The sequence below is a fragment of the Petaurus breviceps genome, unplaced genomic scaffold (genome assembly GCF_028583685.1).
Source record: "Petaurus breviceps papuanus isolate PSGF00001 unplaced genomic scaffold, PetGlider_PUasm1.0 91133, whole genome shotgun sequence".
Taxonomy (NCBI): domain Eukaryota; kingdom Metazoa; phylum Chordata; class Mammalia; order Diprotodontia; family Petauridae; genus Petaurus; species Petaurus breviceps.
Window position 1 is genome coordinate 75,230,146 of NW_027187419.1, and position 27,669 is coordinate 75,257,814.

The window sequence follows — 27,669 nt, forward strand, 5'->3', positions numbered from 1 at the left end:
TCATTTTAAAAATGAGGAAAACTGGGGCAGCTAGGTGGCACAGTGAATAGAGCCCCGGCCCTAGAGTCAGGAGGACCTGAGTTCAAATCTGGCCTCAAACACTTAACACTTATTATTTGTGTGACTTAACCCAATTGCCTCAAAGCCCACCCTTCCCCCCCCCAAAAAATGGAAATTGAAGCAGTCGAGTTATTTGCTCGAGGTCACACAGGTCCTATGATTCTCCTTGCTTTGACACCACCACCCAAGCTCTCCCCAGCTAGCAGTCTTTCCACTGTACTTCACACTAAGTCAAACGTAGGTGAGTTAGAGGACCCCAAGACAAAGGTGAAGAGTCTCATATATTCATCATCTCTTAAAGCTCTAACCCTCTCTCATTTGCTGATTTGTTACCATTGGCATCCTCACAACCACATGCATCCCTGCCCACTTTTCTTGTAATACTTCCCCTGAACACTTCAATTTTTTTCACATGGTTCTGTTCCTCTATTGGTTTTGATTTTATGCTTGAATTTGGGAAAAACCTACCTCGAGATTTCCTAGTCACTTTAATGTTCTTGGGGAACACAGGATCTAAAGTTCTTATTGGTCATTATTATGTTGTTCTAAATGGTATCAGTTTGGGTTTGTTTTTTTAATGCACTACAGCATAGTGGATGTGTAAATCTGTAAGGTAAGCAGGACTGATAATGAAGCCTCTGACAAATGCCATAGGAGAGTTGAAAGTTCTCCTTCAGAGTCACCTTCTGTATTTACTGACATCTGCGTGCTTACAAAATTCCAAGTCCTGTAGGAACCCACTCATGCAGCCCAAAGTGATAAGTCTGCCTTTGTGACAAGGCTGAGTTGCAGAATTCTTTTAAAGACATGCACTTCATTACTTTTAGGTGAAGGCAATACAAACACTAAGAAGGTGAAAGACTGCTTGGCCCTGTAAGAGCAACTTTGTCAAACTCAAATAGAAATGGATCTCTGCAGGCTGCATATTGACTTAGAAAACTACAAATTAACATGATCATTGTTGTCTTGTATTTTTATTTATCTTATTAAATATTTCCTAATTACATTTTAATCTGGAGTCCTAGAACAGGCAGCCATCACTGCGAGCTTGATATCGCTACTCTAGAGGAACTGCTTAAAAGAATGAATGAAAGGAATGGAATTGTGTATAAATGAGTACTCCTGGTTGTTCTTAAGCATCTATTCTTAAATAGCTTCCTCTTACAATCCATGTATGTTATCATTGTTCTCAGTAATCACTTTTTAATAGTAAATAATTCTCTCAAGTTTTGGCTGAGTGGTGTCCATAATAGTGAGCTTTTCTAAATTTATTAGAGCCTGCATCCAAAACACCCCATGTCTGTGATCAGGAAAATCTGGGATTGCAAAAAGCAGATAAATGGAATTGTGTAATCTATATTGTCCATTATTTATTTTCTTTCTATCCTTTTTGTACAGTTGCATATTGAAAGCTAATAGGGGGCCTAAAGGGCATCTAAATGACCCTTTCATTTTACAGATTTGGAAATTAGAAAAAGTCACACAGGCAGTCAGCATCAGCCATAACTAATTGAACCCAGGTCCTCTGCCTCCAAAATTATTCTTTTCCTACTGCATAATACAATTTCCTTTTGCCCCAAAGAAATGCTTTCCCTAAAACCACTAAACTGACAGAGAAATCTAGAAGTTTTCACTAGACTCAAGCAGAATGCCAATCTGGCAGAGTATCACCACCACACGGAATGAGGTGAAGTGCTCATGGGGAGTACCCTAAGAAGAGGCTGCCTGTGGCACTTTATTTAAAATAGAACCCTAGCACAAGCCTATTCATTAGCCTAACATCTGTCTTTGTACATTCCATCTCAAACCCTACATACCACAGGACTAGTTTACTGCCCTAAATATAGACAGAGAAGGCTTGTTTGTCAGTGCCCTCAAAGGTCATAGAATCCACTGCCGCCTATTTGAGAAAAAGCCCCTGGCATTTTTTATTTTTTAAACATTTCCCCCAAGCCTGGCCAGTCTTTGAACTGAGAACCAGAAACCACACACATTTGGGTGTTCCCCTTTCTCACTGGAGCACATTGGAATGGGAACAACAAGAGACTTTGGAGTTATGCATCTTCTCTGTCTGATATTTCAAGCATTCCAACTCCACTTTCTGAATAACCCAGGAGCCCCCTTAGTCATAGGCTTTTAAGTTCTTTACTAGCTGGTTTATTAAACCTCTCATTTCGGAAGGGAAACAATCAAATATCAATATAATCCCGTCCAAGAAGCAATGTAGTATAGTAGATAAAGAGCTGACCTTTGAGTCTGGTAAATCTAAGTTTGTCCCCCTTCTGACACATGCTGGCTGTGGGACCCTGGACTATTCCTAAGTAACTTCTCAGTGTCCAATGGCAATTCTAGAAATCTAATAGTTACAGAGCAGTACCAGAGTTACCAGAGCAGAGCAGTAACCAGAGTTAACCAGAGTTACCAGTTACCAGTAACCAGTTACCAGAGCAGTAACCAGAGTTAACCAGAGTTACCAGAGCAATCTGCACTGGTAGGGGGAGTTCCCTATACCAATAAAATCATAGCTCAAGTCAACAAACACATTTGTTTTAAAACAGCCTGTTACATAAATGTAGCATGCTGAGTCATAGGAACAAGCACACCTTGTCGCTTGCTTTTTCAAAATCAGTGCCATTTTGTTTTTGTTGGTTAATTATTAGAGTATGTTTTTAGTCACTTGAATAAGTTATTAAAGATAAATTCACAAGATGAAGATTGAGAGTTGGAAGAGGTCATGTAGTCCAAGCCAAGGGACTGGCCCAAGGTCACACAGATAGGCAGTAGCAGAGCTAACAGTCATGGGGAAGTAGCAAAGCTAGAGCTATGAGGCTTTGTTATCACTTGTCTTACTCTATAGCTTTATATATTCCTTCTACTGGTGTGCTGAGACAGTTCTAAGGTCTCACAAAAAACTTTTGTACTCATGGGGTCACAGAATCATAGATCTAGAACTGGAGGAGACCTTAGAGATCCTCTGATCCCAACCCCCTCATTTTACAGATGAGGAAACTGAGGCCCAGGGAGGCTGTGATAACTTGCCCAAGGTCACATGGGGAAGAAGCAAGAGAAGCAGGATTCGAAGCCAAGGCTTCTGATTTCAGAGTCAGTGCTCTTTATGCTCCACCACGGGGTTTATTTGTTTGGTTGAGCAATGCAAACAACTTGGGAGAGGGAAGAAAGAGATTCCAGTAGGAGAGCCAGGGGTCTCCAAATGGCACAATGCACTCATAGCTCTAGATCTCATAACTTTCTCACTGAAGCCCATGTGCCAACCCTGAGTGCTTACCTTGCTCAGCTGTCTGTTCACTTTCTTGGCAAATTCTACATCTGGCGGATCTGCCAGTGAAGTAAACTGAGAATTCCGTTCTGCCTGTCCTTTTTTGTAGACAACCTAACATCATAAAAGACACAAATGAGAACAATTTAGTGTTAACGAGCCAGAGAACATTCTCCTGTTACCACACTCATGTGGATAGGATTTTAAAAGGCTTTGTACTTTTGCCCCATTCGGTTTGCCACCTGGATGAATAGAATCCCTGAATCTGTGTCTGATGAGATTAAAAACCACATCTGGAAACTACTTTGAAGTGAAAAAAAAATGCACATGTGCTTCTATATGTTCTGAGGATTCCAAAATTGAGATAAAAGTGATACTTAAAAAGATCCTGCTTCCATCTACAAGCCCATGGCCTTCTTGTTCTTGTGATGCCTGCTCTACTATCCCTATGGAACCTCCATAGGGACTCATGAAAAGGAAGGAAGGAAAGAAGGAAGAAAGGAAGGAAATGAGGAAGCAAGGAAAGAGAGAAGAGAGAAAGGAAAGGAAGGAAGAAAGAAACAAAGAAAGGAAGGAAGAAAAGGAAGGAAGGAAGGAGGGAAGGAAGGAGTGAAGGAACAAAGGAAATAAAAAGGAATGGAGGGAGGGTGGAAAGTAGAGAAAGAAGGAGGGAAGGGAAGGAAGGAAGGAATAAACATTGAAGACAGACTTTCATGCTTAATTTATTTGGTTCTCACTACCTAATTTCTTTAAGCCATGTAAGTTTCTTCTTAGCTCTGAACACAAACTATTTTGGTGTTTCGTTTAACAGTCTCTTAGACCAGAACATGAATTAGGGGTGGGAGTGGAGCTGAAAAAGAGAGATATGAAATGACTTTAGATCTCTGGATAAGTGGTCTGACAATCTGATAAAAATTAATTTTTTGGAGATTAGGGTCTGGATAATTCGATGTGATCTTGTTTAGAATTCTCTCTAGTTCTAGAATGCCATACCTAATGAGCTCAATGGCTCTCAAGTACTAGAAAAGTGTAATTAAAAGCAGAATGAGGACAACGGGACAAGCAGGATAAGAGGATTTACAGAAAGTACATTCAAGGGACAGAGCTTCTGGAATAGGATTCCCAGTTTTAAAGTCTACATGATACATGCTATGAATAAGAATTTGCCTTGGGTTCCAGGTCCAATGATTGTAGAAGTCCATGCTGTGGTATTAATAGGCATTTAAGTAATAAGATACTTTTTGTAAACTTCGTCTGCAGTAAAATACAAGTAGCCTAATTCTCAAATACTTCAGGAATGGGGTGAGAGAAGATAGAATTTATTATTATATTTTGTGACTACAACTTACCATTGCCTAAGAAACATCAAATAATTTGGCAATCTTGTTTCATAGCATTGATTTAAAGAATTTCATCTTTAAAATCTCCATTTTCTGGAATAGTAAGTTATGCCACCTAGAGATTGAATCATCTTAAAAATGTCTTCTGTGGTTTCCATGGCTCTACCTCTCTGACAATTCGTTCTCTGCTTCCTTTGATTACTTTTCACTTTAAAAAAATCCTTATTGTATCTTGGTCAATACACTTTACACTTTAGCACCTTCTGGTTCCATTATGGTTTTATTGACCATTTTGTCTGTCCAAGTATTTAGCAAATTCTTTATAATTATTTTGTGGTCCTCAGAATCCCTTAGCACACTGTGTAATGCCTAGTAGGCACTCAACAAACGTGTGTTGATGAGTTGAAATTCTAGAAGAGAGGCAAGGGAGTCTTGTTTGATATGGATCTACAAGGGTCAGTCCTGGGCATAGGTTTGCTTTTTTTCATAATGGTCAGCATTATTGTGTTACACTGACTGGTACCAAGTATTGGATGATTTAAAGTAGGAACATACTTCCTCAAGCTGGTAATTAACCACCAGGAAAAGGTAGAAGCACTGGGACCAATCTGGGCCAGATTTGTACCTCAGAATATGGGATAGAGAATGTATTTATTAATACTTTTGAAGATATTTGTAGACTTAAAAAAAACAACCAGTCAGTTGAATTTATCTAAGATCATTTTAGAGCTAGGTAAGATACTTAGGAAGAAAAAATATCTAAGTATGCTTGAGCAAAGTAGAGAATAATTAGCACAAGTATGATAGAAAAGGATTACAAGGATCCTAGAGAATCACCAGACATAAGAAAGCTATCATTTTATAGGATATTTTTTAGAACAATTGAGACTGTTAGCATTTTAAAAAAATTAATGCATTAACTTTCAAAAGATTCTACTCCTGACAGGACTAATGGTAAAGAAACCTGCTCTGCACACCTCAGATTGGGGCTGATGGAAGGCAAGAGGCACACTCTTCTGTTGGAACCATTGATGTCTAATACTGCTCTATAATCCATTTTAGATAACCTAAACAACAAACTTAAGACACAAATATGTTTGCTAATTTTAGAAAGCTGTTGAGGATCTGCACACTTGTGGTTCAGGAGTACTGAAATTCTGTGCCTAGATTGATACAGGATGACTCCCCCATCAAAGTCAGTATGTAAAAAGACAAAACTTCCCTCCCCCAGAGTTCCAAGGAACATGAATCTGGCCGGAAGAGGGTTAGAGGTTCCCTAATTCCACTCTCCCAATCTGAATGCCATATTTGTATTTTCACTTACATCACTGAGAGCTTTCTGGGCTTGGGCAACCCTCCTCAGCTCTGGGCTGTCATTGTATGGGTAAAATAAACTTTTGTCTGCTTCCCAATCTTCAGTGTACTGTTTCTGAAAAGAAAAAATAAAGAAAAATGTAAAAAGCTAAAAATACAATTTAATTTCCCTTTCATCAGAATTATGTGCAGATATAATAATAGCTCACATTTGTATAATGTGTGCTAAAAACCATTTATGCTGCAAATGTATATTATTGCAATGAATCCTTGGAATAATCCTGAGGAATTAAGTTTTACAATTGCTATTTCCTCTTCAAAAAATAAGAGATTTGAATAGGTTAAGTGACTTAATAATACTAATTGGCATTTATATAGAACTTTAAAGCAAAGTACTTTATATTTCTCATATCATTTAAGCTTCACAACAACTCTCTGAGATAGGTCTTAATAGAATTTGTTATCTCTATTTTACAGATGATGATACTACATGAGGTTAAATGGTTTAACCAAAGTTACATGTCTACTAAGTGGCTGAGCTGGGATTTGAAATCCTGATTCCAAGCCCAGCACTCTATTCACATCGCTCATGGGCAGAGTTTAGATTTTAATTCAAGTCTTTGAATGCAGACATGATATGCAATTCTCTTTGCAATGCCATACTGTCTCTACTACACCACAGTTAATTTAGATCAAGGGATACTTAATTTGGGGTGAGAGACCCCAGAAGAGTCCATAGGTAGATATTAATGAGTACATGAATTTGGATGAGGGAAAGATTTTGGTCATTGTATTTCAATATACTCAGTATCTTTTGTAGCCATATGTATTTTATTTTATGCATTTAAAAATATTATTCTGAGAAGTATATATATATATGCATATATATATATATGCATTTAATCAGATTCCTGAAGGGTCCATGACACACAGACACAGATACACACACACACACACACACGCTCACATAAATAAAGGACAGGAAAAAAGCAATCCCTAGAAAACAAAGCTGAATGAGATCCCCATTTAATCTGTTGACTTCTACTGCACTTAAATGACTTCTTTGAACAGTTTTAACCTCTTTTCCCTAACAAACCTCCACCAGAAGTATAGAATTATTTGCTTTCGATGTTTCTTCCTCTCTTTTATTGTCTGCCTTCTAGAATAAGTGCTAATAAGTATGTAAGTAAAAATGTCAATGTTTGGAACAATTTGAAGAATGCTATAACTATCTCGTTATTCAGTAATTTTTAATTAATGTCCAACTCTTTGTGACTCCATTTGGGATTTTCTTGGCAAAGATTCTAGAGCAGTTTGCCATTTCCTTCTCCAACTCATTTTACAGATGAGGAAGCTGAGGCAAAAACAGTTAAGTGACTTGCCCAGGGTCATATAGCTAATGTGTCTAAGGCTTGATTTGCACTTAGGAAGATGTCTTCCTGATACCAGACCTGGCATTCTATCTTAGGCTCTCAATGAATACTTTTTGATAATTTGATTTATAGACTGGAAAGAAGGGTGGGGGAAGCCAGGAGCCTGGAAAATTCATGAACTGAGTAATCAGCCCTTAGATCAGGGATCTCCAACCAAGAGGTCTAAATACCTCGCCTAACAGATTGCCAAGTTAGAGGCAGCAATCCCTGACCCTGGCCCCCTACCTACTACCCTGCCCCCTTTTCTTCAGTTTTAGGGGATTCCCAGTAAAGAAGAGAATCAAACTAGCCAAGGTGCCTCCCCTCCTACTTCACTGTCATCTTCCTCCACATCATCCCAGTATCAGGACCTACTATGCTAATTTCAAGGCTTTGGGGCAACAAAAAAATAACTTTCCTTCACAACTATCAAGTATCAATTATACATTCTTTTTTTTTTTTTGGAGGGGGAAGGCAGGGCAATTGGGGTTAAATGACTTGCCCAAGGTCACAAGGCTAGGAAGTGTTAGATGTCTGAGGTTGGATTTGCAACTGTATATTCTTGAAAGTTATTGAGTTGGACAGGTTATTTCCGAAGATCAGTTCCAAGAAATGTTAGTTTCATGTCCCCTAGGAAAAACCTTTCCTCTGGACCTCTTATCCTACTGTACCTTGAACCTTTCTTGTATACTTATGGCAGAAGAGTGGATATCATAGTTACTTGTATTCTCTCTCTCTCTCCCACTTCCTAGCACATAGTAGGCTTTTAGTTTCATTTGGTGAACCGGTGTTGCGTTTGAGTAACTGTTCTTACCTTGCTGAACATGGCCGTGTTCTTAATTGCCTGGACAAGTTCTGGAGCATCAGGGGGGAGCAGGTACTTATCCTTGGTGTCTTCCCAGTTCTGCTTGTATAAAACCTTTATGGAGAAGACAGATATGAAACAGTTATTCAGTCTTCAGGAATAAGGGTGCTCAAGAGAACTGTTAGGTGTCTTCTTTGGCTACTTGGGCAAAACTTGCCAATTTAAGCATTTAAATGTGATGACCTCCTGTGGTGCTTTTCCTTCATCAATAAACTTAAAATTTGCAAAATCTAAGATTTTTACTACGTAGCTCAGTTCTGTCTACTTGTTGGATTTTGCATGTATTTTACATTAAAAACAAAATTTGTCTTTTGAATTTGACAACAAATATAAATATTTCCAGGTATACATAATATTGGGGGGGAGGCTCATGTGCAGATTTTGTATATTTTATCCTTTCTCCTTGAGTCAAATATTGTTGTTGTTGTCAAGTTGTTTCAATTGTGTCCAACTCTTTGTGATCCCTTTTTCAGGGTTTAGTTAGCAAAGACACTGGAGTGGTTTTCCATTTCCTTCTCCTGCTCATTTTACAAATAAGGAACTAAGGCAAAATAGGGTTAAGTGACTTGCCCAGGGTCACAGATTTAGCAAGTGTCTGAGGCTAAGTTTGAACTCATGAAGATGAGTCTTCCTGATTCTAAGCCCAGTGCTCTATCCACTGCGCCATATCTAGTTAGCAAATGTTATCACTGGTTATCACAGATTTTGTGCCATCTTGTCCCAACCTCTTCATTTTATAAATGAAGAAAGTGAGGCCCAGAAAGGTCAAATGATTTGCTTAAAGTCACACAGGGAGTTAAATGGAAGTAGTGCACATGAAATAAACTCCCAATGTTCAGGATGAGGCTTTAATATCCAATTTTGCTTCTGTAACTAAAAAGATGACATAAATGACAGGATAACATAGAATTAGAAGAGGCCTCACAGGCAATCAGTCCAGCCCCCTCATTTTTCAATTGAGGAAATGAGAACCAAAAAATGTTAAGTGACTTGTCCCAGGTAGTAATAATCAGAGATGAAATCTGACCCCAGGTCCTGTGACTCATGTCTCAGCGTTCTTTCCCCCTGCCCTACTGGCAGCCATTCTGGTCTTACCTTGCTAACTTGCTGCGACACTTTCTTTGCATGTTCAATGTCCTTTGCCTTCTCATCAACGTGGCAAATTGTTTTGGCGACATCGCCATCCATACGATACTTTACCTACAGCACCAATAATAGTACAAGTGAGTCGGTGAGAGCTATCAGCCTGAGGGGAGGAAGAGGGAACTTCTGGAAGCACACAGTAGGGGCTGGGGGAAGTCATGTCAGTAAGCTCTAGATCAGGGGTGGGGAACCTGCGGCCTTTAGGCCACATGTGGCCCTCCAGGTCCTCAAGTGCAGCCCTTTGTCTGAATCCAAACTTCACAGAACAAATGCCCTTAATGAAAGGATTTGGACTAGTCAAAAGGCCCCACCCGAGGACCTAAAGGGTCACAAGTGTTCTCTGGGCCTCAGGTTCCCCAGCACTGCTCTGGATACTTTTGACATTTTGCCTCACAGAGCTAGAATCACAACTCGCCTTATCCATTTCCTATCATCTACGATGACCTGGATCATAGAAAGTACTTAATCAGGACTAATGGGTTGACCTTCTAGCTGTATGCCCATGCTTCCATGTGTATCTCCTCTTATTTCTTGGTCTAATTTTGCCTGCTGTTGCTTGGGTTCACCAATGAACGATCACAAAGAACCATCATTGAATTGCAGTCTCCTTTGTCTATACTTATTTCAAGGACTTGTGATTTTATCAGTGTGGTTATTCTATCCACCATCACAGACGGCAGCCCCTCCATGCCTTAGGAGATAGACTGCCTTCACGAGTCACACGGTCAGCTTCTGGAGATGAGCCACTTCAAACTGAGTCAGACCTGGTTCTCAGGTGGCGTTGTGGTCAATGTGCCTGTATTTGACACCTTTGTATCTTAGAGAGGCTTGAAGGGTTTGTGTCCTGTTGGCATGTCCTGCAAGAACACAGTATCAGCTCCATGCCACAAAGAGACAGCGGAACAGAATTTTAGTGGAGGCTTTTTCATGTTCCTCTCTAAATATATACTGCTATCTGGAGCCCTGACCAACTCCCTGGGATTTACACCAAGTACCACAACTTATAATTGATGCTTCCTCTAAACCTCTGAACGTTTTTTTAACGTCACATAATCTTATACTTTGTGTATATATATATTGAAAGTCCACATTCCCCAAAGATATTAGCATCTTCTATTCAACCCATTCCATTGCATTCCTGTTCCCTTTGGATTAAATATTATCATCTCTGTGACCCCAGCCTACCTTTCCAGCACTTGTCAATCTAGCCAAACTGTCTTCTCTTCTTCTTACTCACAGCCCTCCAACTCCAGTGTCTATGTCATATATATTTATGTATATGTGTATGTGTATACATGTACATATACACATATCCCACCATCATGTTTGCATTTGTTTTGGGTACATGTTTTATAAACATATGTCTATAAATACATATACATGTATAATATATCTTATAAATGTATGCATGTGTGTGCCCTATATTTATATATACATGTTTGTGTGTATAATTCGGTCATTGTGTGTATAATATATATTTGTAAATATGTATATTAATGCATATGCATTGTAATATATCCCATAAATGCATGCACACATGTGTGTACATGCATATATACTTGCACTGTTATGGTACATATTTTATAAATATATGTGCATATATACACATATATAATATGTACATATATACTCATATGTATACACACAAGGTTTTACTGGCAAATGTTTAACAATCAGCTTTCTGGGGGGTAAAATATACCCACAACACACCTTAAGTTTAATTTGCATTATTAACATTTTCTCCTCCCTTTCCTTAATTCTAGACAATCAACAAGATTGAACATCAAGTAATTTGTAGCATATCCTTTTTTCTGAGGTGAATGTTCACACTGGAAATTTAACTATCAGCATGAGCCAATCTTGGCTTGTCTTCTCAACTAAAACACAAGCTCAATGCAAATAGAGACTGTTTCATTTTTTGTACTTATATCCCCAGTGTTTTGTATACTGTCTGGCATGTAACAAATAATGAGTCCTTGTAGATTGATGGATTGATTTAGATGCACCACCCACCTCACTGAGCTGATCTTGTACTTTCTTGATTCTTCGCAGTTCTGGAGTATCAGTTGTGCTGGCATAAGGTAGTCCTTTGGTTTTCTCAAAATTCTCTTTGTACTTATTCTGAAAGCGAATGTTAGCATTTCAACCAAAACACACTAAAGCCAAGGACATAGCAATCACCATATTTATCATTATTTAATGTGCATCTCCATCACCAAAATGAATCAGATGCCAGTAGTTAATACTTGATAAATATAAAATTGCCATGTATACTGCTTAGAAACCGTTATTAGAAGACTTGTAATTATATATGTATGTATATACATATTTATTGCTGTACATACATATTTATTGTTATTGAGTCATTTTTCAGTCACGTCTGACTTTTCATGACCTCAGTTGGGGTTTTCTTGGCAAAGATACAGAACTGGTTTGCCATTTCCTTCTCCTGCTCATTTTACAGAGGAGGAAACTGAAGCAAACAGGGTTAAGTGACTTGCTTAGGGTCACACAGCTAGTAAGTGTCTGAGGTCGAATTTGAATACAGGCCTTCCTGACTCCAGGTCCAGTGTTCTAACCACTAGAACACCCAGCTGCCCCATAAATATATATGTATATATACATTTACACACATAAATATATATACATATATGCACACATATATTCATATACAGACAGCAGCGCCCAGTGATTTAACTCTCTTTACCATTGAAGATTTGTTGCTTTTTTTTTTTTTTTAACAACTTGTAGTCTTAGAGAGTTGTTTTGTTGACCTGGGATCCAATTCTGCTGCCAGTGGAGTAACTTTCAGAATTGCCCTTAAGAACATGAGGTGGAAGCCTGTGATTACCTAGGATCACTTAGGAGTATGACTTAACTTTGTATTTTGAACCTTTAATTCTGAAACTGTATTACTAATACAAAGTATTCAAATACAAACAAATGGGGAGAAAGCATTTGTTTAGCACTATGTACCAAGCACAATGCTAAGTGCTGAAGATACTTCAATTATTTTGTGTTATAGAGCATGTGGGACCTACTGTTTTTCTTGAGTTACACAGATAGCATCACAAGCTTTGCAGATCATTTTAAGTTGTGCTTCTTTAGAAGTATTGTTTTTCCAAACCTTCCAGAATGGAAATTTAATGGAAACCAATTTCTTTTCCATTGCATTTTCTTTTATTTGATTATATCTATTAGAGCCAATATAAACATAGCCAAATACAAAGATTCTTTAGAAAGTTACTATCAAATAAATTGGCTGCTTGGTGTGAGCTCTATGAAACATCCACTACATGGATGAAGTGGATGATGAAGTTCCTTCAAAACCCCACAGGTTCCCGCCAATTTCCGTAAACCTTCAGGAATGTTGAATCTTGGAAGGGATTTTCAACAATTTCACAATCATATGAACAAATGTATTAAAAAAATCTACTTTGAAGATTTCACTGAAATATAAATATAATACCTGCCTTCAAAGAGCTTATGTTCTAATGGGGGGAAAAAAAAACTCATATGGGACAGTTGTGACCAGAAAGGAGCACTTTGGTTTGGAAAGATACTTGAAGGCAAAGATGGGGGATGGGGTAGCAGGAACAGTAAAGAAATATATTAGCACATCTCATTCAGGAGCAGTGAAAAAACTGATGTGGTCTGGTACATAATTTCAAAACTGGGAAGCTAGGGGAGGGATGCTTTTTAAGCAACTGGAAGGTTTTGTCATTTTTTCATTAATATTCTATACATTATTATATATTCTATTAATATAATAATAGAATTAGTTAACATTTTTATTAACTTCTGCTTTTTCATACTGTTATCATAGATCATTGACTAATTGGCCTGATAATTGACTAATGATTAATGATTAAATAGCATTGGAGTTTGAAACCGGTCTTGACCTCACTCTGTAGGGTTAACTCCTGAAGGTTATAGCCATGACTCTCTCTCTCTCTCCACATACACACACAAAGTAATGCTATACAAATATATATGCTGAAGGGTTATATAGACTATTCTGATATATTAATCTGTATTCTGTAAGGTTAATTCCTGTTGAAATAACTCCCTATACCAATACATAATGTCAAGTGCCAGGCAAATTTTTTGACTTAGATAGCTGCTTGGGGTCAGGAGGAGATTAAGTGACTTGCTTTAGAATTACATAGCCACTCCATACTGGGGCAGGACATGAGCCCGATCATTCCTGACTCTAAGGCCATGCCTATACCCGTTTTATCATACTGCCTCACAGGGACTATATATGATGAAAAATCACAAAGGGAAAGTTCAGAGGATAGATAGCCTATAATTTTGTGACAAGTTTTTGTCTCCTTCAAAGCAACATCTTCCACTGACAAAACAACTTTTAGGAGATGACTTACAGACTCTAGATTCAGCCAAACTTACCGGGCTAAAGAGATTTTGCATTTTCTGACTGTGTGCTATGTAGGGGGTCATGAATTTTGAAGGGTCCACTTTCTTCCTGATAATTCTCTTCCTCTCTGTTGGCTTTGTTGGTTCCTCACCATGAGATACTGTCCGCTCCTCATGGTAAGATATAGTAGGCTGTTCATCCTGGTCAGTTATTGTCCGTGAAGTAGTCGTCTCATAAACCTTGGTTATTGTCTGAAAATTGTGATAGCAAATCACGATTATCATAAAGGGAAAAATACTGCACCAGGGTATTGATACCCAGCATACTGACCTAGGTCAGTGCATTTTATTCTGGTGTTATTTTTGTATATTGTATAAAGCAAGATATAGCTCACAATATACAAATAAATACATGCAATATCATGTCATTGAATGCACTATATTGTCTGTTCACAGACATATTCTTCAACTGCAGCACACAGTATATACTAAAAGTCTTTTTTTTCTTATTAATGTATACCATTTTGTTAAAAGCTTATTCGCGGTAACAAATGCTAGGATTAAATGTTATCTAATTCTTTTATTGTTATTAACATTACAGTGGCTCTCTTTTTAACCAACATGCCAAAGTAAAGGTTAAATTCAAATTATTTTGAAGCTAGGACAGGAGATACACATAAAGTTCAGATTTTGACTGTTATAATAACTTGTGAAATCGATTTAGCAAGAGGTAGGTACAAATGACTGGCAGCTTTAATTAAACACACATGTTGATATTGCGGGCTTTCTCTCCTTCCTCATCCTTCTGAGACTATATGGAAGGCAATAATTAACCTTAGACAACAGAAATTAATCACATCAAATACAACAAGCTAATAAGCCACCATCTTATTTTTTAATTAAATGAGTGTGAATGTCATGTTCAGCAATGAATTATTATTTTATAGGAGTGAAAAGCGCTTCAGATATAGCATGCCATTTATCTCCTATAGCAACCCTATCTGGTAAGTTGGAAATTAGAATTACATTTTATAAGCAAAGAAACCATTGTCATGCAGTCCTGGCAGTCGAAATAAATGCCAAGCACCTGGGCACCATAGAAACATATTCTTTAAACTAGAAAAAAGCACCTCTCCCGAACCAAAAGTTCCCTTGAACAATTATGAAGAGACATTTAACTAAAAATGAAAGTATGTAGCTAAAAGATCAGTCTCAAGTATCATCAAAGCATGGCCATCCAATTGTTTTCTAAGCATGGAGGTGTATTAACTAGGATATTAACCCTTTTGCCATTTTTGAAAGGAGTTAGTTTCTACATAGATACAATACTGCAAAGCACTCAGTGTTAACCCCTTGGTTCATGGCTTGCCAAGCATTAAAAGATATATTTACATGCAGAAAACCACACGAAGCTCCATCACAAGAGAGGTATTTCACCTTGAAAAAAGAGCTCCAAGTTGGAATATCCATCTGAATGTCTTACTCAGAATTTCAAGTGAATTAAGTCTGAGTAGCATTACATGCATCATGTCAAAAAGGACAGAGAGACAACATCCTTATTGACATAAATGATGATTTGCAGGTTGGCAGTCCTTGGCAGTGATGCTGCATGCATCTGCATCGCAGATCACAACTGCAACCCAACAGGTAAGAATACTGGATATGTGGCCTTCAGTTCTAGTTAACATCATCCATACTAGAACCAGGACTTCCAAAAAAAATTCCTGAGAAATCATCCTCAAACATCTTGTTTATTTTGAATTTTAAGATGGTGAAATAACCCTTCAGACATAAGCCCCACCCATCCACCCAAATGGGAATGACTCATCCCCGCAATGGTGCTGAGAGACTGTGGGCAGCACCAAGCCCAAGGCAGTTTCATGAGGGTGCTGCTCGTGCAAGTGTCCTGAGGCTTTACCTCGCCCGGCACTTCTTCGTAGACAATTTCTTCTGTGTAGTACTAAAAATAGAGCACAAATGCCATCACTTCATCAGAAGAGACCGTGCTGGTTCTCACCTGAATCACTTCCTCACCTGAATCCTCTGCTCTATGTCAGTAGCTCAGCTGGCTTAGGGAGGTGATGGTGAGGATACTGGATCTGAAGGCAAAGTACTCAAAGCTCTGCCACTTACCACCTGTATGACCTCGAGCAAATTATTTTATCCTCTTAGGTATTACTTTTGCCATCTATAAATTAGGGGATTAGACTAGAAGGTTTCTAAGGTCCCTTGCAAATCTAAATCTATGATTCTATGAGTCAAAGATTCCTTTTAGCTCCAAATCTGTGATACTATGATCTCCTTGGAAAAGAAGCTGATGAGGGAAATGGGATAAACAAAGTGTGCTTATGTGGGCATTGAAGGCCTTTTTGTTCCTTAGGGGAGTTTTTGGCAACTTGATTAGGCTATCTCTACTTCAAACTTACTTATCTATCTGTTTGTTTGTTTAGTTTTCCACATCTGGGCCCTACAATGTTCCATTGAAGAATTCAGGAAGTAGAGTGAGGATAAGAGGATTCAGTGCTGTGTGATTCCTAGTTGAAGCTAGAATGTGTGGGATTCTTAGATCAAAAATTTCAGTAATCAAGGTAAATGTCAGTATATCTTCCAAATATCTTCTTTCTGAAATGCAACCTTTGTTTTGCAGAGACTTGAAATATTCAGATAGCAGAAACAAGAAGGTGTAGGGTTGTGTACATTGTCTAGATAAATATTATCTGTGAAAAATGGTAATTGACTTTACTTATTGACTATCTACTTTCCATAGATTTCTCATGTATTCACTGAATTTTAGAGTTGGAAGGAAGCCTTTTTGAGGCCCAGAGAGAAGTGGTTTGTACAAGTTTATATATCTAAACAGCAGGTTAGTATTCTTTACACTATACCTCATCCTGAATAGAAAAGACAGAAACTGTATAACTTCATAGAATATACATTTTACTTTACTTTAAGCTAATTGAAAATGAAAAAACCCATTCTTTTTGTGTCTTTTGCTTTTTTATCCCCAGCACCTACCACACACTTCCTTGCATGTAGTAGGGGTTTAATAAATCCTTTTAAAATTGTTCTAAATTGTACCCAGGAATATACCATTTGCCATTAAATAACTATAAGATAACAAAGAGGCTCTTTCTCTCTCATATGAAATACTACTATCAGATAGATAGATAGATAGATAGATAGTTGTGTGTGTATAATTTCAGTTCAATCTCTCTTCCACTTAAACAGGGTGCTGAATTAATCTCTCCAAGTCCCATTCAGGGGGGTTGACTTCCAAAAGGATCAAGAATTGCCCTTGCTAAAGGAGAAGCAGCACAACAAGATGTCTTCCCAATACACAGACAGGGTAAGCTTAACTCTCTTCCCATCACCACTTCTGTGGAATCTGTAACCTAGATCTGTAAACCAAGCCCGTGTTTGTTCTTCTGACATTAGCAGCAATAAAGAGACCACAATTAGAAACTGGCTGACATTTTCCTGAAGATGCATAAGAGAGAGGAGAATTTAGCTCCCTCTGCCTCAGCCTTATCCAGCCCTGCCGGACGAGTAGAACGAGAGGCTCATTTAGGTCAAGCACAACAGGAAAAGAGATGAAAATAAAGGGTCTGGATCATTTTCTCAGTCATAAAAATACTTACATAACAGCATATTTTTCATTCTGTCTATTGTCATCACTAAAATATGCACCCGGAGGAGCAGAAAAATCTCAAGCACCGCTTTTTCCGTCACTGTCCTCCTTTTGGGAATACACATTCTCAGGTCATCTTGAGGTAAACCCTGCTCTTTACTGAGAGGCTTTACCCAAAGCATTTATTTCCACCTATCATTTTTACACATACTACTACTGGGGGACCCATTTTTTGGCTAAAAATAAATAAGGCCTAGAACTCATGCTAGCAGATATTTATTTTCTGATTCTTCCTGCTGCATTATCTTTTATTTTGTAGCTCAAAAGCCTTTCTATCAGTGTTACTCTCCAATGGCCTACATGGATACTTTTTGTTATTGCATTCTACTGCAGAAAACATTTCTGTGCATCTAGGTGGTATAGTGGACAGAACACTGGATTTGGAGTCAAGAAGTCCTGAGTTCAAATCCAGCCACGGACCCTGGACAAGTCACTTACTCTGTCTGCCTTCCTTTTCTCATCTGTAAAATAGGGATAACAATAACACCTCCATTCCAGGGTTGTTATGAGGATCAAATAAGACAATATTTACAAAGCATGTTGCAAATCTCAAAGTGCTATATCCATGCTAGTATTATTAAATGCTACCTTATAGTGGTATACCCCTTCACAGTGCACCAGACCCACACAATCCCTGGGAAAATTCTTGATAAGGATGCTACTATGGTATCATTCCATGCTTAAGAAAGACTCACTGCATCAAGAGGGAAAACCAAACTAACCAGAAATAATTGGAAATGTTTTGAATGTTGTTAGCAAAAGTTAAAATAGTTTCTGCTGGCTCACCCATTTTGCCTCTGCTACAGACCCAGTATCAATAAACATCAATAAACAAATATGACTAAAATCCTTCACAGTATTTATTACTTACACAAAGAGATTGGTGACCCGAACATCTATGTCAAGCCTCATAATTATATTCTGCTATAGTGCCTCTAATTAGACCTTCCACTCTAGTCTTCATCATTTCCTTCCTTTTCATGTTTACTTGGCTCTGGTGGATACTATCAGGACAATTTTATTTCACATGTTTAAGGCTAATTGGTTTCCTTAGAGGGAATTAAAAAAAAACTAGTTCCTCTCTGTGTTTTTTGGAGCCCTTCGTCAATTATTTACTCTAATTTCTACAACGACTCCATTTTGATAGTGTTTCCATTGACATCAATAAGGCATCAGTTCACAACTCAAAGAGACAGAATAGAGTTGTTTAGTTTCCCCTGGTCAGATACAAAGCAGAGAATAGAACACAAAGCAGTAAGGGGGAAGAGGAATGGCAAGGATAGACTCACTAAAAATTGTCTGCTACATATCTAGGACATCTGGCCAAGTCCATCTATTCAAGTACTAATTATAATTTCCATCAACCTAAGAAGACAAAGGAGCTAAGGACGCTCTTGATGTTTGCCTTATCAAATCACTTTTTTTCTCTCCTATAAGCAAGTGTCATAGAATAATATTAGTTCACTATGGAGGTTATACCCATCTTCAAAGATCTACAGGGCAATTATTTGGAAGTGGATTATTCTGTATGATCCCACATGGCAAAACTAGAACCAAGAGAAGACAGAAGAAGCATATTTCAGGCCAATATGACGTAGAGCTTCATTACAATTGTGCTATGACCAAATGAAGTGAGTTGACCCAAGATATATAATGTTGCTCATTCCTGAAGGGATTCAAGCACAGCCTGGATGGCCAGTGGTCAGAGTTATTGTAGAGAGATTCACATTAACTTATAGGAGATTGGACTAGACCTGAAGACACAAAAGGAAATAATTCCAAAGAGGAAAGATGAGATTTGTATGAAGAGACTGATATGAATGCACATGTAACTTACCAACCAACTTAGATTATTAAAAGAAATGTACAGAAGATAGAAGCAATAAGGAGCAATAGATGGTGAGCATAAAAGCATGATATGGTCCTGCAAAAATAGTGATATAAATGCTGAAGCTCATAATGAGCTGAGGCTGGTGATAGAGTTTAAAGTCAACAAATAGCCTTGGTTTTTTTTTTTTTTTTAAGAAACTTTGGGAGTAAAAGGTAGACTGTGATCATTGATAACAGAGAGAAGATAACTCATTTCTTTTTTTTTCTTTTGAAAGGAGAATGAGCATTAAATGGGAAATTCCAATGAAAATTATCATGAGATTTATATTCAAGATAAGTAAAGGGACACTAAGAGAACACCTTGTTGCCCTTGATGAATTCAAGACCTCTGGCTCAAATGAAGCACATCTCAGCATTATTAAAGAATTAGCACATATCATTGTTGGTGATATCGGAAATATTATGAAGAGGTATTATAAGATTGGCAAATGTCCCAATTTTCCAAAAAAAAAGTAGAGGGAAAGAAATGAGTTTGAATATTAGAGGCCAGTACGCTTGACTTTAATTCCTATGAAAATTTTAGAATGGGTAATTAAGGAAATGGCAGGTTTATATCTAGAAAGAGAAGTGTGATGATTTTTAAAAAGGCAGCATGATTTCATCAAGATCAAGACAAGCCTATCTAAATATTTGCTTTTGTGACAGTATTAGCTAGCAAATGAGAAGAATGTTTGTGGATATGGTTTACCTAGATTTTAGCAAAGCTCTTTTTATGATAAATATTAAGAATACAGACTAGATGATAATACAATTAAAAGGATTCATAACAGTTTGGATGACTGAACTCATAGAATAGTTGTAAATGGTTCAATTTCAACATAGCAAGTAGTATGAAATGGAGTACCTCAGGGATCTGTACTTTGTTGTTCAGTTATTTTTCAGTCATATCTGTTTTTTCATGACCCTATTTGAGATTTTCTCTTTTTTTAATTAAAAACAATTTATTTTGAGTTTGAGTTCCAAATTCTATCCTTCCTTGCCTCCCTCTCCCATCTTCCTGAGACAGTAAGCAATCAGATATAGGTTATAAATGTGCAATTATATAAAAAAAATTCCATATTAGTCATTTTGTACAAGAAGACTAGAATAAAAAAGGAAGAAAGTTAAAAATAGCATGCTTCAGTCTGGATTCAATCAGTATCAGTCCTTTCTCTGATAGTATGCTTCTTCATTAGTCCTCTGGGATTGTCTTTGGTGATTGTATTGCTGATTCACAATTCTTCATCACACAATATTGCTGTTACTGTGTACGCTGTTCTACTGGTTCTGTTCACTTCACTATGCATCAGTTCATGCAAGTCTTTCCAGGTTTTCTGAAATTAACCTGCTTGTCATTCTTACAACACAGTAATATTCTATCACAATTATACACCACAGCTTGTTGAGCCATTCCCCAATTAATGGGCATCCCTTTGATTTCCAATTCTTAACCACCAAAAAAAATTGCTGTTATAATTGTTTGTTTTACAAATAGGTCCTTTTGCCTTTTTTTGGATGTCTTTGGGATATAGATCTAGGAATGGTATTGCTGGATTGTATGCACAGTTTTATAGACCTTTGGGCATAGTTCCAAGTTGCTCTCCAGAATGATTGATCAGTTCACAACTCTGCCAACAGTGCATTAGTGGTCCCAACTTTCCCACATCTTCTCCAACATTTGTCATTTTCCTTTTCTGTCATAATAGCTACTCTGATAGGTGTGAAGTGGCACCTCAGAGTTGTTTTAATTTGCTTTCTCTGATTAATAATGATTTAGAGCATTTTTAATATGACTATAGATAACTTTGATTCCTTCATCTGAAAACTGCTGATTTATATACTATGACCATTAATAAATTAGGGAATGACTTGTATTTTTATAAATTTGACTCAGTTCTCCATATATCTAAGAAATGAGACCTATATCAGACATATTTGTTGTAAAAAATTTTCTCCCAGTTTTCTGCTTTCCTTATATTTTTGGTTGCCTTGGTTTTGTTTGTACAAAAGCTTTTTAATTTTATATAATCAAAATTATCTATTTTATATTTTGTAATGCTCTCTGTATCTTCTTTGGTCCTAAATTCTTTCCTTACCCATAAATCTGACATTAATTATTCCATGCTCTCTAAATTTGCTTATAGTATCACCCTTTATGTGCAAATCGTGTATCCATCTTGGTGTATAGTATGAGATGCTGATCTACTCTATACCCAGTTTTGCCATACAGTTTTCCAGCTTTCCCAGTAACTTTTGTCAAATAATGATTTTTTGTTCTAAAAGTTTGAATCTTTGGGTTTATCATATGCTAGATTACTATGGTGATTTACTATAATGTAATTTGTACTTAATTTATTCCACAGATCCACCATTCTGTTTCTTAGCTAGTACCAGGTTTATTTGGTAATTGAGATATAGCATGGCTAGACCACCTTCTTTTGCATTTTTTCATTGATCCTCTTGATATCCTTGAGCTTTTGCTTTTCCAGATGAATTTTGTCTTTATTTTTTCTAGCTGAAAACAATAATTTTTGATAGTTTGATTGGTATGTCACCGATTAAATAAATTTAGTTAGAATTGTCATTTTTATTCTATTGGCTCAGCCTACTCATGAGAAATTAATATTTTTCCAATTGTTTAGCTCTGATTTTGTGTGAAAAGTGTTTTAAAGTTGTATTCATAGAGTTCCTGGGTTTGTCTTGGCAGGTAGATAGAAGCCTAAGCATTTTATATTGTCTGCAATTATTTTAAATGGAATTTTTCTTTCTGTCTCTTGCTGTTAGACTTTGTTGGTAATATACAGAAATGCCGATGATGTCTGTGGGTTTATTTTATTGCCTGAAACTTTTCTAAAGTTGTTAATAATTTCCAGTAGTTTTAAAAATTTATTCTCTATGATTTTCTAAATATAATATCATATCTTCTGCAAAGTGATAGTTTTGTTTCCTCGTTGCCTACTCTAATTCTTTTAATTTCTTTTTCTTCTCTTATAGCTAACATTTCTAGTATAATATTAAATAATTAAGATAATAATGGGCATATTTGAGGTTTTCTTGGCAAATACTACAATGGCTCGCCATTTCCTTCTCCAGCTCATTTTACAGGTGAGGAAATGGAAGCAAACAGAGGTAAGTGACTTGCCCAGGGTCACATAGCTAATAAGTGTCTGAGGCCAGATTTGACTCCAGGCCCAGCATTCTATTCACTATACCACCTAGTTGCCCTACACTTGGCCCTGTGAGGATTAACATTTTTTATCAACTATTTGGATAAAAAGAGATATGGTATGTTTGTCAGACATGCAGATGAGACAAAGCTGGGAGAGACAGCAGAGAAGGTTGATTAATGACAGAGGTGGCATCCATAAGGTTCTTGACAAGCTAGAACACTGTGCTGAACCTAGTAAGATTAATTCAATATGGATAAATGTAAATATTTTTACTAAGATATAAAAAAATCAACATCACAAGAATAGGATGTGATTAGACAGCAGAAATATGTGGATTGTAAAATCACAATGCGTCAGCAGTGTAATGTGGCAGACAAAAAAGAACTAATGTAATCCTAGGCTGCATGATGGGGCATGCTTCAAGGAATGGAGAGGCAATAGTCCCACTATCCTTCATGCTTGTCAGAGCTCATCTGGAGTATTATGTTCAATTTTTGCATCAAAGATTAATGAGGACATTGATAAAGTTGGGGACCAAATATGGTTTCCAAAGTATTAATACTATAACAACATGACTAATGTGGAAATATACTTAAGATGACTATACATGTATAGCCTATTTCAGATTGCATGCTGTCTTGGGAGGGGGGAGGAGAGTAAGGGGGGGGGAAATTCAGAACTCAAAGATGAAAAAATTACACAATCACCATTCTCAAAAAGCATACAATCTAATCAGAGGGATGAGACGTTTACATAAATTAGATATGGGGTAAAATATGAAAACTGTAAAGGAAAGACTGAGGCAAAGGACTATGAAAAATTTGAAAAGGAACATATTACAGTTGGGGCAATCAGGGAAGGCATCATTAAGGAAGTGACGTGAGCTGTACTTTGGCAGAAGAAAAGGATTTCAAAAGGTGAAAAGGTACTGGGCACTCCAGGAATGGGAGAGGGTTGGCAAAAATACATGAAGCTAGGAGAGGGCAAGAATGTATTAACAAACACCAGTGTAATTGGCTGGACGTAAAGTAGATGAAGGAGAATAGTGTGAAACAATGTTGAAAAGGGAGGTTGAAATGAAATTGTGAAGGATCTTGAATGCCAAGCTAATGAGTTTGTGTTTTGTCCAGGAGGCAATGGGAGATTCTTAAAATTTTGTGCTGAGGAATGACATTTTCAGATACTTATCTCAGAAAGATTATTTGATGGCATATTATAAAGGAAAAAAAAGAAACCTAAAGGCTAGGAGACAATCTAGGAAGCAATTATTTGATGGCATTTTATAAAGGAAAAAAGAAACCTAAAGGCTAGGAGACAATCTAGGAAGCTATTAAAGTATACAAGTGAGAGGTAATTGAGACCAAAACCAGGTTGTGATCAGAGCAAAAGGAAAGGGAAAATTTTAAATTAGTCTTTGTTTAATAAAAAGTTAAATATTAATTAGAAATTATAGTGCTTTCCTCATGCTACGGACACTCATTGGAGAGAACTAGGAGTATTTGGCAATGATGAGATGTCAGGGATAAAAGTGAGAAGAGGGTTAAAGATGAAAACTGAAGTTTTAAGCTTCAGTATATAGGAGGATGACAGTGTGGAAATAGAAAGAAATTAGAATGTGGGGTAAATTTGAGGGATGATTATGAATTTTGGACTTGCTGATCATGAAGCATCAGTAGGACCTGGGTGGTGAATATATCTAAATAGGATGTGACTTGCGCTCAGGGCTAGATGTATAGGTTGAAAGTCATTCAGAGAGATGATCAGTGAAGCAAAGAGGGTGGATGAGATCACCAGTGAAGACAGTATGGATGAAGGAGAATAAAAACACTGAAAAATTTTCCAAAGATACACTTGCTGGCAGGGGCGGGGTGGGGTGGGGGAACAGGAGGCTGGTTTGAGAAGGAAGAAGATAAACAAGTATGGCAGATATAGAAGTAGTCAGAGAGGCAGGAAAAGAACTAGAAAACAACAGCATGACAGACACCAAGGAAGAAGGTAGACTATCAAAAGAAAGAGGCCATTTGGTAAATGAAGGGGAAGAAAAAGATGAAATGACAGTTTAAATGGGTCTAGGAAATGTATTTTTTAGGATAGGAAGAAAAACTCAAAACACTAAGACTTAAAAAAAAAAAAACCAAACCCAAAACCAATTTGTGAAAGAAGATCCAAAAGGAAAAGTGTTTTGAAACTCAAGGGGAATAGTCTCCAAATCTGTGCTGGGAGAGTTTCACTAGGTGTACCACAAATTATATGGAACTTAACTTGCAATTTCATGGATGTCTGGAATCTCCCTAACCACCCCACAGTGTTTTCAACTTAAACATCCAGGGCTTCTAGATTTCCAACATAAGAGAATAATATGGTACTATGAGCAAAAAAGCTTGAAAATCACTGTTCAAGATGCTACCACAGGCTTGTTTTCTCTCAAGTTCTATTTTTAATGAAAATAAAACACAAACATTCCTTCTATTGGTCACTTGGGCCAAAACAGAGACTTAGTGGGAAATTGTTAATGGCAACTGTACCTTGTGAAGGCTTTGAATGGGATAAATAAATCAGAATCCATGAAAAGGAGTGTTTTTCCCCCCGAAGGAATGAGAATCTCACTCATAACATATTATAGAAATTCTCTTTGAAGTCAACACTCGTATTTATTTCTTTACTCTCTGATAAGCAGTAAGTAATGATGCTGTCATTGAAATTTACTTCCTTCTCCCATTCTTTTCCTCTCTGGTGTTTTGTTCATTTTGTGAATGGAGAGAATAAGTGGGTGCATCGGGGGTAGGTTTTCCAGACCAAATAAAAAATAACCTTTAGTTCTCACTTTTTTTTAAGAAGAAAAGAAAAGTTTGGCTACAGTGATGGGATTTCCTTTTGGTCTTGATTCCCACATAATTATAGTTAAACTCAAAACTAAAAATATCCACCTTCTTATACACTAGCAATGCCTTTGTGAATTTAAAAGAGACAATGTCATTTAAAAATGATTGATTCACTTACAAGGCAGTGACTAAGGCCCTATAAAACAAAACCAAAAAAACAAAAACAATACTCAGCCATCAGACATTATTCATCTTACCTCCACCACCTCCTCATATTCTTCATCGTCCGCCATGTTCACAGGGTAGTACTCTTGTTACCTTCAACCTTTTAATGTTACAGATAAATAAGAATACATTAGACATTTTTCTCGGTAATGAAAATGGGCCTACGAAACTAGTACCCTAAAGCAATGTGAATATTAAACGGGCATACATGCACAGATTTTTATCATAAAAAGTGAGACTAGGTATTTAAAACAAAAGTTTTAAAATATCAAAACCAAATCTTCCTTTCACTGGCTTCCCTTCATCATGTAGGATACCACTGCTTATGGTTGCATTTTCCAGCTAGCTATATCTTGGGGAGAGGAGATTAGAGTTAGGGAGGAAACGAGGAGCACAGTGTTTACATTTCTACCAATTTGGACCAAAAGTATTTCCATTGAATATAGTCAATAAAAGAAAAAATAATTTTGATTTTCAAAAAAACAAAGTTTTGAATTAACTGAAAGTGCAATGTGTTTCCTCTGGTATAGCTTTGATTGTGCTGAATCAAGAAATCAAGAAAAGCTGATGATTAAACACTCAAACTAAGTCACACAAAGAAAACTATGTCTGAATAAATTTAAAAAAAAAACAATGACCTCAAGGTACTGGGGTTAGTCTCTCCCCACACACCATTGGCTTGAATGGGCACTCCCTCTTTTTTTCTCCAAATCTCGTTCAAACCTGAAAAATATCAAAATCCACACAATATGGGCTTTAAAATATACAGAATTAGGGATCTTTGATATACATTCCCAATTGAGTGACTAATGAGAGGTTCTCCCTGTCAGATCTCAGGTCCCTGGTTTGATGCTAGTATACAGAGTCCTGAGGCTTGATGGTGGGAGATGATGCTTTGTAACAGCTGTTCCTTGGTGCAAAGATATTTGCCATGTAAGCCAATACCCCTAAATCACTGACTGGTTTTGTTTAGCTAGCGAAACCGTCATTCCTTCTGAGGCAAATGGAGCCCAGTAGAGCAGGTTAAATATAGGAACATACAACATGGTGCCTTTTTTAGTGCAAATACATTAGGAAAAATATGGAGGGCAAAAAAAAATATTTTGTTAGAGAAGCGTGCTAATATCACCAAAGAATGAATAAATTGGTTAGTAAGGAGCCTAACTCTAATTAAAAACCCTGAATTTGGGGTATGAGTAAGTAGGAACAGATGACAAAGCCCTCAGTTACCCATCTCTTTTTCCTTTTTCACTAATTTTCCCCAGTTATTACACAGAATTTTGTAAAAGAGCTCAGGAGAAGCTTCATAATACCCCGTGATAGAATAGTCTCCCCCCAAATAAAGAAGTCAACCTTACCATTAATATATAAAATAAATTTCCTAAGCAGCAAAGCCTCTCCAACTCTTCCCTCCTGAGAACCCCAGGCAAGAGCAACCCAGATGCACCGCTCCCGAATTATCATATGGTAGGAGCAGCCAATCGGCTCTCGAGTTACTCAAGTTTCAGAAGCTAAATATACTGAGTGATCCTTTTGAAGGCCACCTGTTCAACAGTTCTGCTCTGAGAAAGAAGCTTATAACTTTTGCTCCCAGTTAGCTAAAATCCATTGGAATTTTAGTTCACTTTCAGGGCCTAAACAAATCAAGTTTAGAGTCAAACTGATAGTCATTGAACTCCTCATTCAACAAGAGACTCATCAAACAATATTTTACTGAAAAGCTTGACCAACACATTGCATCTAAAATATTAAAGGGACTTTACACTTAACAAATTCCCCACGTACTTTGTCAACTCATGATCTTCCCAGATAAATATCTGTACTCATGTCTCCTTAAGCCTACCACAAATAGGCTACTGTGACTCCAGGGAGAAGAATGGAACTAGATCTGAAAACCAAAAACAATTCACCAAAAGAAGTGGAGAAGCAGATTTACTTAAAAGAGGACTTAAGCCTGGGAAGAGTTTGCCACTCACTTCAGGCTAAGCATGGTACTAAGCATGATACAAAAGAAAGAGAAAACATGATACCTATCCTCAGATCTGTCTCACACATATATACAAAACTATGTTCATGAGTGTAAATGAATGCGATGTAAATAAAATAA

At 37.2% G+C, this 27,669-nt stretch overlaps 1 protein-coding gene across 1 annotated transcript in view; it reads right to left on the reverse strand.

Annotated features, from left to right (window-relative positions):
• Nucleotides 1-27,055, reverse strand: part of NEB (nebulin) — a 231,362-nt gene extending 204,307 nt beyond the window's left edge. Inside the window, 10 exon segments of the mRNA XM_069080869.1 lie at nucleotides 3,347-3,451; nucleotides 6,002-6,106; nucleotides 8,218-8,322; nucleotides 9,364-9,468; nucleotides 11,425-11,532; nucleotides 13,822-14,040; nucleotides 15,707-15,748; nucleotides 25,595-25,662; nucleotides 26,201-26,285; nucleotides 26,921-27,055. Of these exon segments, the coding sequence (XP_068936970.1) occupies nucleotides 3,347-3,451; nucleotides 6,002-6,106; nucleotides 8,218-8,322; nucleotides 9,364-9,468; nucleotides 11,425-11,532; nucleotides 13,822-14,040; nucleotides 15,707-15,748; nucleotides 25,595-25,630 (825 nt within the window). The 5' untranslated portion in view covers nucleotides 25,631-25,662; nucleotides 26,201-26,285; nucleotides 26,921-27,055.
• Nucleotides 27,056-27,669: the final 614 nt, after the last annotated feature.